Source organism: Schistocerca nitens, chromosome 7, assembly GCF_023898315.1.
Source record: "Schistocerca nitens isolate TAMUIC-IGC-003100 chromosome 7, iqSchNite1.1, whole genome shotgun sequence".
Lineage (NCBI taxonomy): Eukaryota > Metazoa > Arthropoda > Insecta > Orthoptera > Acrididae > Schistocerca > Schistocerca nitens.
This window is the reverse complement of record NC_064620.1, coordinates 576,991,436-577,004,679: the sequence shown is the minus strand read 5'-3', so window position 1 is coordinate 577,004,679 and position 13,244 is coordinate 576,991,436. Positions and strand designations below refer to the sequence as shown.

Below are 13,244 nucleotides of genomic sequence, written 5' to 3'. Positions count from 1 at the left end.
TTGGGCAGTTTGTACTGCCTTTCTTGTAAGACAGTTAGAGATTGTTCTGAGCACACGAGAACGACCACTTGACAAGAAGATCTGGAAGGAGAAGAACGTGTTTCTGGATAAGGACAAAAACAAGAAAATAGGCTCTGGTTTGTAGGGATTCCGCTATGGATAGGCAGGAGACTGCACTTGACCACTCTACCGCGTTTGTGGAAATGACTGTCCACAATTTTACAAAACCAAAGATATGTCGCTGCCAAGCGTGGAGGGAAATACTGTGAATATAGCACAATTTAAGTTTATTTGGTTGGGACGCTGTTCACGGAAAAAATACGTCGTTTCCCTGGCGCAGCGGCAGTTTCGGCACCGTCCTGCAGCTAAACGCGATCGTTAACAGAACATTCCAAAATCTCTCTCCCAGGCGCGGCTTGTAATTAAAGGCTCTAAGGCGGAGCCGCCCCAAAATATATGTTAAAGTAAATTTCGCAAGATCATATTACATAATTTATGTTATCAGGAAGAATTTCGCACATTTCCCATTCCGATTAAAATAACGATGGTCAACGTTTCTGGAACTGTTTGTATCGATAGATGTTTTCCGAACGGTTAGTAGTGTTTAGGCTGCGCCTTGGAACGTCAGTAAGCTGCATCTAGTAGCGGTTTGGGGGCGTGGCTTCTACATAGTACTGCTCTTTATGGGCGACCCGAAGGCTCAGAGCTTGCAGCCTAAGGGTGTCATATCAACCACCACACGTTTTTCACGTTCCACTATCTATGTAATAAATGAATGTAGAGTGGCCGAAACTTCGCTATCCAATCTCTGTCTCTGCACATCTCTACTACGCTTCGATGCGTCATTAATCGACGTTTAGTATTATTGTTTTGATAATGTTTTACAAAGTTCTTTTGATTCTACCATTGGCTATTTTATCCACATTTAGAATAAGTTTACAAATATCCCGCCAGAGTGCACTAAACTACCGTAACAGAACAGTACTGCCATCTAGCGAGAGTTTCATAAGTGATTAGAGGACAAAGCGCGCGAAATTTGTCCCGTTACTTTCCTTGCTTGCTGATGCTGACTGCTTTTTTTGATACCGTGTGATATTAGCAAGTTTCTTTTTCGGAGTGTATTTTGCAAGATTTTAGTGAGTTTTACTTGCTTGTGAATATCTGCGACATACCGCGAGTGTGAAACCAGCGCAATATGAATTCAGTGTGCAATTTAATAGGTAAAAACTTGGAACACAGATATAGGATGCAAATGAAAGAACTTGGTGCACCCAGACCCGATCTAACGATCAATCAAGAACAGAAACAGTGCAAATCTAGGCAAGGATACAAACGCAGTTTTAATAGAGCAATGTACGATGCAGCTAAGTGGTTGTGTGGTTGTGAAGTGAAAAATGCATTTTCCTGTTTCACCTGTCTTCGTACAAATAGTACTGATAGTGCCTGGACTGAAACAAGTATCACTGACTTAAAGAATTTTCACGCAAAGGTGAAAAAACATAATTCCAGCGACAAACATTTAACTTCGAGCTTTGGAAGTAAACTACAATAAACGCCTTAAATTTAGCACTGAAAACACCAAAAATATTAAGCAGCCGCAAAAGTTAACATTCATCGCATTGAAGATCTCTCCAAGACGCGTCTTTTCATATGATTTGCTGCAAAGTGCCAGAAAATGTAATGATGACGTATGAAAACACTAACCAAAGATTTTAACTCAAAGTTAGCTTCTAATGGTATTTAATACCTGATTATAGAAGACACAGTACGTAAAATTATGGGTAGAGAGTGATCTGCCCACCCTCCTCCCCTTGAATCCTTAGTTGTTTATGTCAGACTAATCTGTAGCGTAACCAGAGGCCTATATTGGCTCCGTTTGATAAATGCCGCAGCCTTCCCCAGTATAGAAACCACGAGCCGCGCCTGCTCACTCCTGTCGCTTGCTCGTAAAGCCTTCGTCGGCCTATAGCAAACAGTCGGCGTGATAGCCAATGCAGAGCCCAGCACAAATTGACAGGACACGTCTCTTCTCCCTTAACAGCGATACTCAAGGCACGGCTGTAGAATGGCTGGTCGACTTCTGTCCCCAAATCCCAGAATGAGTCTGCCTCCCATTTGCATGTCTCGATCGCAAAAGTGGTTTAACTTTTGTCCATAGATTAACTAGACCCATGATCGCTTGCAGAGACTAAATTCAGTTTCGTACGGCAGAGGAATCGTAGTAGACTTTCAAACAAAAAGGTCATGTTATATCTTAATTGAAGGGCTTATTTCAATAGTGGTACAAGTCCATTTTTGTTCATTTTAAGATACAGAGTCCTAAAGTTAAATGAGCGCAGAAATATCTGCAGTTGAGATACAGAAATATTCAAGCATATGGCTTCTTGCTAGAGATGAACCTTTCTTTCTGTTTGTTTTGATCATTATTGTCAGAAGCAACTATAATCAGAAAAGTGCAGGTAATGGACTTGTAACACCATTGAAACAAGCCCTGCAATTCTTCTCGTACAAACATCTGTGGATCAAAGTGCGACGTATGAAGGAAGGAAAGACAGAAAGATGCGGAAATTTCAAGGTAGAAAGTTAGTTGCGAAATTCAGAAGAATTTGTACTTACAGTTTTCTAATGGTCCATTTGTGCCGAGTCTCACACACACTAAACATCACACAAAACTTGTTGTACACTTTAAATATCGAAAATATCTTGCATAAGCAAAACTGTTACAAAGATGGCCTTACACGTAGTCCACAGAGATAACATTATAGGTCTTCCACCGATTATGAAATGCTTTTGTGCAGAGGTTATTTATCTTAACAATTTGGCTCGTAATTTACTCATATCGATTTTTAAATTGTGCTTGTTTTTGTGTGTTACAATATTTATTTAAGTATGCTATCGAAACATCTGAAGAAATTCACTGATTCACTTTCAAGTTTTTCCGTTTAATATTTTATCTTCATATTTCCTATAATGTGAATATATCTCCAGTTCCTCTACCATATCCATTTTATGCCCTTTATTTAGTCGGTGGAGTACTTTGACATTTTGCCCTATTTTTCCAAATGGGTGTCCTGAATTATGTTCATGTGCTGCTATGGCAGATGTAGTGTGTTTGTTGTATGTGTAGGCTTTAATGTGCTCTGTGTACCTGTCGTTGAAATTTCGGCAAGTTTGTCGTAGATAGACATGGAGCATTCCTGGTATGTTACCTTGTATATTCCAGAGTCTGAATATGGATCATGATTAGACTTTCTATTATGTATTAGTTTTTGTTGTGGTTTATTAGATGTAGAAAACCCAATTTTTACTCTGTGATTTTTGAAAATATTTGCAATTTTGCGTGATAGATTTCCAATGTATGGGATACCAGATATAGATTTCTTTTTCTCTTTTTCTTATGTAGTGCAGTTTCCACCTGTGTCTTTCTTCACCTTGTCTAGGATTGTGTCAACCATGGAAACACTGTAACGATTGCCAACTGCAATCTTTTTCATTGTGTTTATTTCTTGGTGCATGTTTCCTTTATTCAATGGTATTTTTGTTGTCATTTGTGGCATTTACCTGTATTATTTGTTCATGAGCCCCCGGAAATATTAAATACAGGTTCCCAGGTACATGCCATTTTCCTTGACTTCCGGAATGCGTTCGATACAGTTCCGCACTGTGACCTGATAAAGTAAGAGCCACGGAATATCAGACCAGCTGTGGAGCTGGATTGAAGAGTTATTAGAAAACAGAACACAGCATGTTGTTATCAATGGAGAGACGTCTACAGACGTTAAAGTAACCTCTGGCGTACCACAGGGGAGTGTGATGGGACCATTGCTTTTCACAATATACGTATGTAAATGACCTAGTAGATAGTGTCGGAAGTTCCATGCGGCTTTTCGCGGATGTTGCTGTAGTATACAGAGAAGTTGCAGCATTAGAAAACAGCAGTGAAATGCAAGAAGATATGCAGCGGATAGGCACTTGGTGCAGGGGGTGGCAACTGACCCTTAACATAGACAAATGTAATGTATTGCGAATACATAGAAAGAAGGATCCTTTATTGTATGATTATATGATAGCGGAACAAACACTGGTAGCGGTTACTTCTGTAAAATATCTGGGAGTGTGCATAAGGAACGATCTGAAGTGGAATGATCATATAAAATTAATTGTTGGTAAGGCGTGTGCCAGGTTGAGATTCATTGGGAGAGTGGTTAGAAAATATAGTCCATCAACAAAGGAGGTGGCTTACAAAACACTCGTTGGTTTCGTCACAGGGTTATTTGGAAAGCGTGATAGCGTTACGGAGATGTTTAGCAAACTCAAGTGGCAGACTCTTCAAGAGAGGCACTCTGCATCGCGGTGTAGCTTGCTCGCCAGGTTTCGAGAGGGTGCGTTTCTGGATGAGGTATCGAATATATTGCTTCCCCCTACTTATACCTCCCGAGGAGATCACGAATGTAAAATTAGAGACATTCGAGCGCACACGGAGGCTTTCCGGCAGTCGTTCTTCCCGCGAACCATACGCGACTGGAACAGGAAAGGGAGGTAATGACAGTGGCACGTAAAGTGCCCTCCGCCAAAACACCGTCGGGTGGCTTGCGGAGTATAAATGTAGATGTAGGTTCAGACGTATGCTGCCTTTTTATGGATATTTTGGTGATATGAGGTCGCAGGGATTGTGGTGTCAGTTACTGTGTTTCTCCTATAAATTTACACAAGAAGTACAACTTACTCAACAGAAAGCTACTCAATATCCCCTCCTTGATATCTGCGAGGTGCAATACACTGCAGTGTATAATTATAGATTTACGTACTCGGCATCGAGTTGATATGGTTGTCTAAGAAAATGCCAAGTCTGTAACCGGTAGCCAATGTTTGTATCTTATTTGACGCACGTTTCGTTAAAAAAATAAAAAAATGCACGATAAGTCCAGAATATTTAGTATCTCATGCATATTACGAATCCATATCGCACATAAGCTGTGAAAAATGCAACGGAGGTGCTGTAAGTAATATGTTGTATTGTATGTTAACTGGGGACCTAGAAACGACGGAGAGGCTCCGTCCCCGCCGCAGCCGCAGTGGTCCACAACCCCACGACGACTACCGGAGTCCACTTCATCCCTCCGCCGCCCCACACCGAAACCACGGTTATTGTGCGGTTCGAAAAAATGGTTCAAATGGCTCTGAGCACTATGGGACTTAACATCTATGGTCATCAGTCCCCTAGAACTTAGAACTACTTAAACCTAACTAACCTAAGGACATCACACAACACCCAGTCATCACGAGGCAGAGAAAATCCCTGACCACGCCGGGAATCGTTTTGCGGTTCGGCCCCCGGTGGACGTCCCAGGGAACGTCTCACACCAGACGAGTGTAACCCCTATGTTTGCGTGGTAGAGTAATGATGGTGTACGCGTACGTGGAGAACTTGTTTGCGCAGCAATCGCCGACATAGTGTAACTGAGGCGGAATAAGGGGAACCAGCCCGCAGATGGAAAACCGCCTAAAAACCATCCACAGACTGCCCGGTTCACCGGACCGCGACACAAATCCACCGGGCGGATTCGTGGCGTGGACCAGGTGCTCCGTTCCTCCCGGAAAGCCGTGCGTCAGACCGCGCGGCCAACCGGGCGCGCTTTCCTGTAAGTAACTTTTGTCCGCCCCGCGACTCACCGACTTGGTGCAGAGCGAGACCTCGGCGCCGCCCTCGAGCAGCAGCTGGATGACCTGGCGGTCGTTGTCGGGCACCTCCACCTCCGCCTTGGAGACCTGCGCGGCGTAGTGCAGCGCGCTGGCGCCGTCCTCGTTGACGGAGTTGACGTAGGCGGCCGCCACCTCGGGGCCGCGCTGCTCCCTCACCCACTGCAGCAGGTGCTGCACCACGTCTGCACGGCAGCCGCGGCACGCCAGGTGCAGCGGCGTCTCCCCGTTCTGCAAGCACACACCGGCAACTCTGGATACAGAATCGCGCTACTACATAGTACACAGAGACATGCGCGGCTGGTCCAAACATTGGTGACAGGTGCAGTACTCTTGAGCAGCACTCTCACCAAAGTGTTATCACCATCAACGCCCTGGACATTAGCAAAGTTATCTAGACAACAGCTTTTTGTCCGGTGACATAAGACGTTTTTGTTATACCGGGTGATCAAAAAGTCAGTATAAATTTGAAAACTGAATAAATCACGGAATAATGTAGATAGAGAGGTACAAACTGACCCACATGTTTGGAATGACATGGGGTTCTATTAGAACCAAAAAAATATAAAAGTTCAAAAAATGTCCGACAGACGGCGCTTCATATAATCAGAATAGCAATAATTAGCATAACAAAGTAAGACAAAGCAAATATGATGTTCTTTACAGGAAATGCTCAATATGTCCACCATCATTCCTCAACAATAGCTGTAGTCGAGGAATAATGTTGTGAACAGCACTGTAAAGCATGTCCGGAGTTATGGTGAGGCATTGGCGTCGGATGTTGTCTTTCAGCATCCCTAGAGATGTCGGTCGATCACGGTACAATTGCGACTTCAGGTAACCCCAAAGCCAATAATCGCACGGACTGAGGTCTGGGGACCTGGGAGGCCAAGCATGACGAAAGTGGCGCCTGAGCACACGATCATCACCAAACGACGCGTGCAAGAGATCTTTCACGGGTCTAGCAATACGGAGTGGAGCGCCATCCTGCATAAACATCGTACGTTCCTGCAGGTGTTTATCAGCCAGGCTGGGGATGGTGCGATTCTGTAACATATCGGCGTACCTCTCACCCGTCACGGTAGCAGTTACAAAACCAGAATCTCGCATTTCCTCGAAGAAAAGACGCCCGATAACGGTAGATGTGGTAAATCCAACCCATACCGTGACTTTCTCGTCGTGCAATGGAGTTTCCACGACATTTCTAGGATTTTCGGTAGCCCAAATTCTGCAGTTGTGGGCGTTGACAGACCCTCGGAGCGTGAAATGAGCTTCGTCGGCCCACAACACGTTACTCAACCAATCTTCATCTTCCGCCATCTTTTGAAACGCCCACACCGCAAATGCCCTCCGCTTCACTAAATCGCCAAGTAACAGTGCATGATGCCGATGGATTTTGTACGGACAGCAACGGAGGGTACGCCTAAGTGCCAACCAAACAGTAGTGTATGGAATGCCGGTGCGACGTGCGACTGCACGAGCGCTGACTTCCCCATGCGTAGACGAACCCGCCACAGGCTCCATTTCTTCCTGAACTGTCTCAGCAGCATTACGTCTTGTGCTCGGTCGGCCACTACGGGGTCTATCGTCCCAACAACTCGTGGCTTCGAACTTCGAAATCATTCTCGCCTCAGCTGCATTTGTCAACGGACCTTTACTCGTTCGATCCCCTTCCTATGGCGATAGGATCGTAACGCTGAACTACCACATTCCCCAGTCTGATAATACAGCTTCACTAAAAGCGCCTTCTCAGCTGACGTCAACATGCTGCGACTGCTGGCGCATCTGATTCTCTCTCTCATTACAGCTCCTTTTATACACGATTCTCATGGGCAGTCACTGACGTTTTGCTGTCCAGCGCCAGCTGTCGGACATTTTGTGAACTTTGTTTTTTTTGTTCTAATAAAACCCCATGTCACTCCAAGCATGTGTGTCAATTTTTACCTCTCTATCTACATTATTCCGTGGTTTATTAAGTTTTCAAATTTATACTGACTATTTGATCACCCGGTAACTACAAGCCAAGAATTAAGTAAGATATCTTTAAAAGATATACTATTTATTATCATTATTGCTTTCGAACATTTCCTTCATCTGCATATACAGGGGATAGCCAAAATAATGTGAACACCTGTACTTATTTGGGAATTGTTTATTAGCAAGTGGCTAGACCTCCATTTGTCTATAATACAGCTGCGATACTTCTTGGAATACCGGAATGCAATGATAGTATAGTCTCCAGTGGAATGTTATGCCACTCTTCGATCAGAACCTCTTCTAACTCCTGTAGTGATGGCGGAAGCAGAAATCTGCTCCACAGTCTGTGCTCCATTACCGCCGACAAGGGTTCGGTACTGGTCAAGTCTGTGGGGATAGCCAAAATAATATGAACACCTATACTTACTTGGGAGTGGTTTATTAACAAATGGTTGGACCTCCATTTGCCCATAATACAGCTGCTATCCTTCTTGGAATACTGGCATGCAATGATTGTACAGTGGAATGTTATGCCACTCTTCGATCAGAACCTCTTCTAACTCCTGTAGTGACAGCGGAGGCGGAAATATGCTCCAGAGTCTGTGCTCCAATACCGCCCACAAGGGTTCGATAATGGTCAAGTCTGTGGGGACTGTGCTGCCAGGGAAGACGCTGCAGTTCATTTACATGCTCCTCATACCACGAATGTACTGTCCTGGCTGTGTGAATGGGTGGCATTATCGTCCTGAAATATGGCATCATTGTTGGGAAACAACATTTGAATCATAGGGTGCACCTGTTCACATAACCGTTGGCTGCAACAAGGCCTTCGAGAGTAATAATGGGACCAGCAGAATACCATGATATGGCCGCCCGCAGCATCGCAATTCCACCTGAATGCTTGGAGTCAAGCAGTCAGGGTTGTAGTCTTCTTTTGGCGTTTTCGAGACGTAAGCTCGACCCTATGTTGGAAATAACGAAACCGTTACTCGTCGGACCATATGACGTGTTTCCGCTGATCAGCCGACCAGAATTTATTCTTCTGACACCATGTTTTACGGGTCTTTGCGTTGGTTGTCGTCACTAATGGTTTCAGTATTGCGGCTCGTCCATGAATATTCGCTTTATGAAGTTCTCGGCGAACAGTGTCGATAGATACGGGTTCTCGAAGATGACTATTGAAATCTGCAGTCACTTTAGCCGCCGTAGTTTTGTGTTGTTTTGACACAATTCCTGTTAGCGTATGACGATCTCTGTCATTTAGTCTTGATTTGCGCTCACTATTACGTTTACACGATGATGTCTCTCCATGTTGCGTTGACTGCCATGACTGTTGAAACAGTTGCTCTTGAAACATTCAATAACTTGGCTGTCTTGGTTACTGATGCTACAGCTAATCGGGCCCTCACAATCTGTCCTCTTTGGAACTCTTATGTCTTTCCTTGCACGTCGACCTCGACCTCTGAATGCAAATACTAAGTGTGCACTGCTCCTAAACAGCCTGTACTGATACCTAGTCCGTACTGAACACGCACAGTCCAGCGTGACACGTGCCGTACCTGCGCTGTTGACAGTCGAACACAACCGTCGCGTTACTACCGCTGTTCACATTATTTTGCGCATCCCCTGTAGCAGCAGTGCACTTACAGATTCCTGAAAATTATTACATTAACGATGAAAACTTTGGGAGTTACTAACCACCTTCACTCCAATACAAGACACGATAGTAGGAGAACACGAAATCCACTAACAAAATTTGTTCAGCGACATTTTATGAGTATTTTGGTCTGAGGGTCCAGTGGACGCCAGTGGCACATTGCAGAGTACTTGCATTTAATTTCAATTTCTTGCACCATTTATATTTATATGTGTATTGTGCTCAAAATATGCACACAACAGTGAAAATGTTGACGGTACACGCTTTGTGTCTTGTTTGGAAACAAATTTGTTCCATTCATTCAGTCATTGTTCGTGCTGTTAGCAATCGTAATGCCTATATTGTTCTTCACCGTCAAGTTTGCATTCAGAAATGCACGCCTTTGTCTCAGATGTCTTATTCTATTCAAAATTTATTACGTTATAGGATACCATCTCCAGAGCTTGCCCCCTAAAGAAGAAATAAGTTAATATTTTTACCTAAAAATAGATAAAACAGTACCTATAGAAACTTAAATTTTCTCTTAAGAAACTAGATACCAGAGGAAATGATTAGCGTCTTATCCCTACGATTAACTGAAAAATAATGATGATGCATAACTATTAATTAACTGTAAACCAACCTAAAATGAGATAAGTGTGCTAAGTACAACAATTTTGATAAACACTGATGAAAAAGTACGATACATAAGAATTACTTTATTACCTTAAACAATTATTGCATAATGTATGTACGAGTACGTTACTAATAAACTACATTAAAAATCACTTCGGAAAAAAATATACTAGAGATCAAATTGAGTAAACTTATTTATTCCAAATAATAAAATGAAAACAAATGCACTATAATAGATAATAAAGGTATCCTAACATGCATAGAACAATCTTAAGTTTCGTTCAAATAGTTTAATAGTAAGTTCCATTTTGAACCTATCCATATATACACTAAGATTTATTTGGAGCTATTTTCTGAAGAAACTTAAGTAGAATAATCATTAATGAGTGTGACAGGAAATGTGTACATACATTAGAGCCATTGTCCGTTAATTAACTGATTTAAATCCACCTTCACTTACTATTTCTCACCATTAAATCCACTATATAAACAAAAATCTATTACTGTCCACCTCTTTTAAATCATAACCTGCAGCTTGAAATGAAATATTTTATAATTATACACCAATAAAATGATAACTCTAAAAAGAGGTTTTGACAATGGAGATATACAAACAAATTAATAAATGTGGAGTCAAACATGTATTATCAGTCAGTATAGTTGTGACTGCTGGCACTAAATGTGCTAGTAGTAAATCAATTGCTAATTTGGGAATCATTGATCATTAAATCAAATTACAGCAAAAAATAAACATTTAGTTAAAGAAACACTCGCATAGATTACAAGGTAAAATGAATAAATGAACATGAATAACTTTTGAACATATAAATAAATTTTCAATAATAATGTTAACAAACTTACAAATTAAAAATATCTATTAAGGTAACATAAAAAAAATTAAATTTCGATCATGTTGTTGTTGTGGTCTTCAGTCCTGAGACTGGTTTGATGCAGCTCTCAATACTACTCTATCCTGTGCAAGCTTCTTCATCTCCCAGTACCTACTGCAACCTACATCCTTCTGAATCTGCTTAGTGTATTGATCTCTTGGTCTCCCTCTACGACTTTTACCCCCACGCTGCCCTCCAATGCTAAATTTGTGATCCCTTGATGCCTCAAAACTTGTCCTACCAACCGATCCCTTCTTCTGGTCAAGTTGTGCCACAAACTTCTCTTCTCCCCAATCCTATTCAATACCTCCTCATTAGTTACGTGATCTACCCACATTATCTTCAGCATTCTTCTGTAGCACCACATTTCGAAAGCTTCTATTCTCTTCTTATCCAAACTGGTTATCGTCCATTTTTCACTTCCATACATGGCTACACTCCATACAAATACTTTCAGAAACGACTTCCTGACACTTAAATCTATACTCGATGTTAATAAATTTCTCTTCTTCAGAAACGATTTCCTTGCCATTGCCAGTCTACATTTTATATCCTCTCTACTTCGACCATCATCAGTTATTTTACTCCCTAAATAGCAAAACTCCTTTACTACTTTAAGTGTCTCATTTCCTAATCTAATTCCCTCAGCATCACCCGTTTTAATTTGACTACATTCCATTATCCTCCTTTTGCTTTTGTTGATGTTCATCTTATATCCTCCTTTCAAGACACTTTCCATTCTGTTCAACTGCTCTTCCAAGTCCTTTGCTGTCTCTGACAGAATTACAATGTCATCGGCGAACCTCAAAGTTTTTACTTCTTCTCCATGAATTTTAATACCTACTCCGAATTTTTCTTTTGTTTCCTTTACTGCTTGCTCAATATACAGATTGAATAACATCGGGGAGAGGCTACAACCCTGTCTCACTCCCTTCCCAAGCACTGCTTCCCTTTCATGTGCCTCGACTCTTATAACTGTCATCTGGTTTCTGTACAAATTGTAAATAGCCTTTCGCTCCCTGTATTTTACCCCTGCCACCTTCAGAATTTGAAAGAGAGTAGTTCAGTTAACGTTGTCAAAAGCTTTCTCTAAGTCTACAAATGCTAGAAACGTAGGTTTGCCTTTTCTTAATCTTTCTTCTAAGATAAGTCGTAAGGTTAGTATTGCCTCACATGTTCCAACATTTCTACGGAATCCAAACTGATCTTCCCCGAGGTCCGCTTCTACCAGTTTTTCCATTCGTCTGTAAAGAATTCGCGTTAGTATTTTGCAGCTGTGACTTATTAAACTGATAGTTCGGTAATTTTCACATCTGTCAACACCTGCTTTCTTTGGGATTGGAATTATTATATTCTTCTTGAAGTCTGTGGGTATTTCGCCTGTCTCATACATCTTGCTCACCAGATGGTAGAGTTTTGTCATGACTGGCTCTCCCAAGGCCATTAGTAGTTCTAATGGAATGTTGTCTACTCCCGGGGCCTTGTTTCGACTCAGGTCTTTCAGTGCTCTGTGAAACTCTTCACGCAGTATCTTATCTCCCATTTCATCTTCATCTACATCCTCTTCCATTTCCATAATACTGTCCTCAAGTACATCGCCCTTGTATAAACCCTCTATATACTCCTTCCACCTTTCTGCCTTCCCTTCTTTACTTAGAACTGGGTTGCCATCTAAGCTCTTGATATTCATACAAGTGGTTCTCTTCTCTCCAAAGGTCTCTTTAATTTTCCTGTAGGCAGTATCTATCCTACCCCTAGTGAGACAAGCCTCTACATCCTTACATTTGTCCTCTAGCCATCCCTGCTTAGCCATTTTGCACTTCCTGTCGATCTCATTTTTGAGACGTTTGTATTCCTTTTTGCCTGCTTCATTTACTGCATTTTTGTATTTTCTCCTTTTATCAGTTAAATTCAGTATCTCTTCTGTTACCCCTCTATTAGCCCTCGTCTTTTTACCTACTTGATCCTCTGCTGCCCTCACTATTTCATCCCTCAAAGCTACCCATTGTTCTTCTACTGTATTTCTTTCCCCCATTCCTGTCAATTGTTCCCTTATGCTCTCCCTGAAACTCTCTACAACCTCGGGTTCTTTCAGTTTATCCAGGTCCCATCTCCTTAAATTCCCACCTTTTGGCAGTTTCTTCAGTTTCAATCTGCATTTCATAACCAATAGATTGTTGTCAGAATCCACATCTGCCCCTGGAAATGTCTTACAATTTAAAACCTGGTCCCTAAATCTCTGTCTTACCATTATATAATCTATCTGATACCTTTTAGTATCTCCAGGATTCTTCCAGGTATACAACCTTCTTTTATGATTCTTGAACCAAGTGTTAGCTATGATTAAGTTATGCTCTGTGCAAAATTCTACAAGGCGGCTTCCTCTTTCATTTCTTCCCCCCAAT

General features: G+C 42.0%; 1 protein-coding gene across 1 annotated transcript in view; it reads right to left on the bottom strand.

Annotated features, from left to right (window-relative positions):
- Window positions 1–13,244, bottom strand: part of LOC126195755 (serine/threonine-protein phosphatase 6 regulatory ankyrin repeat subunit A) — a 427,181-nt gene that overhangs the window by 278,260 nt on the left and 135,677 nt on the right. The window contains exon 7 of the mRNA XM_049934383.1: window positions 5,674–5,931. Within this exon, the coding sequence (XP_049790340.1) occupies window positions 5,674–5,931 (258 nt within the window). The remainder of the gene's footprint in view (window positions 1–5,673; window positions 5,932–13,244) is intronic.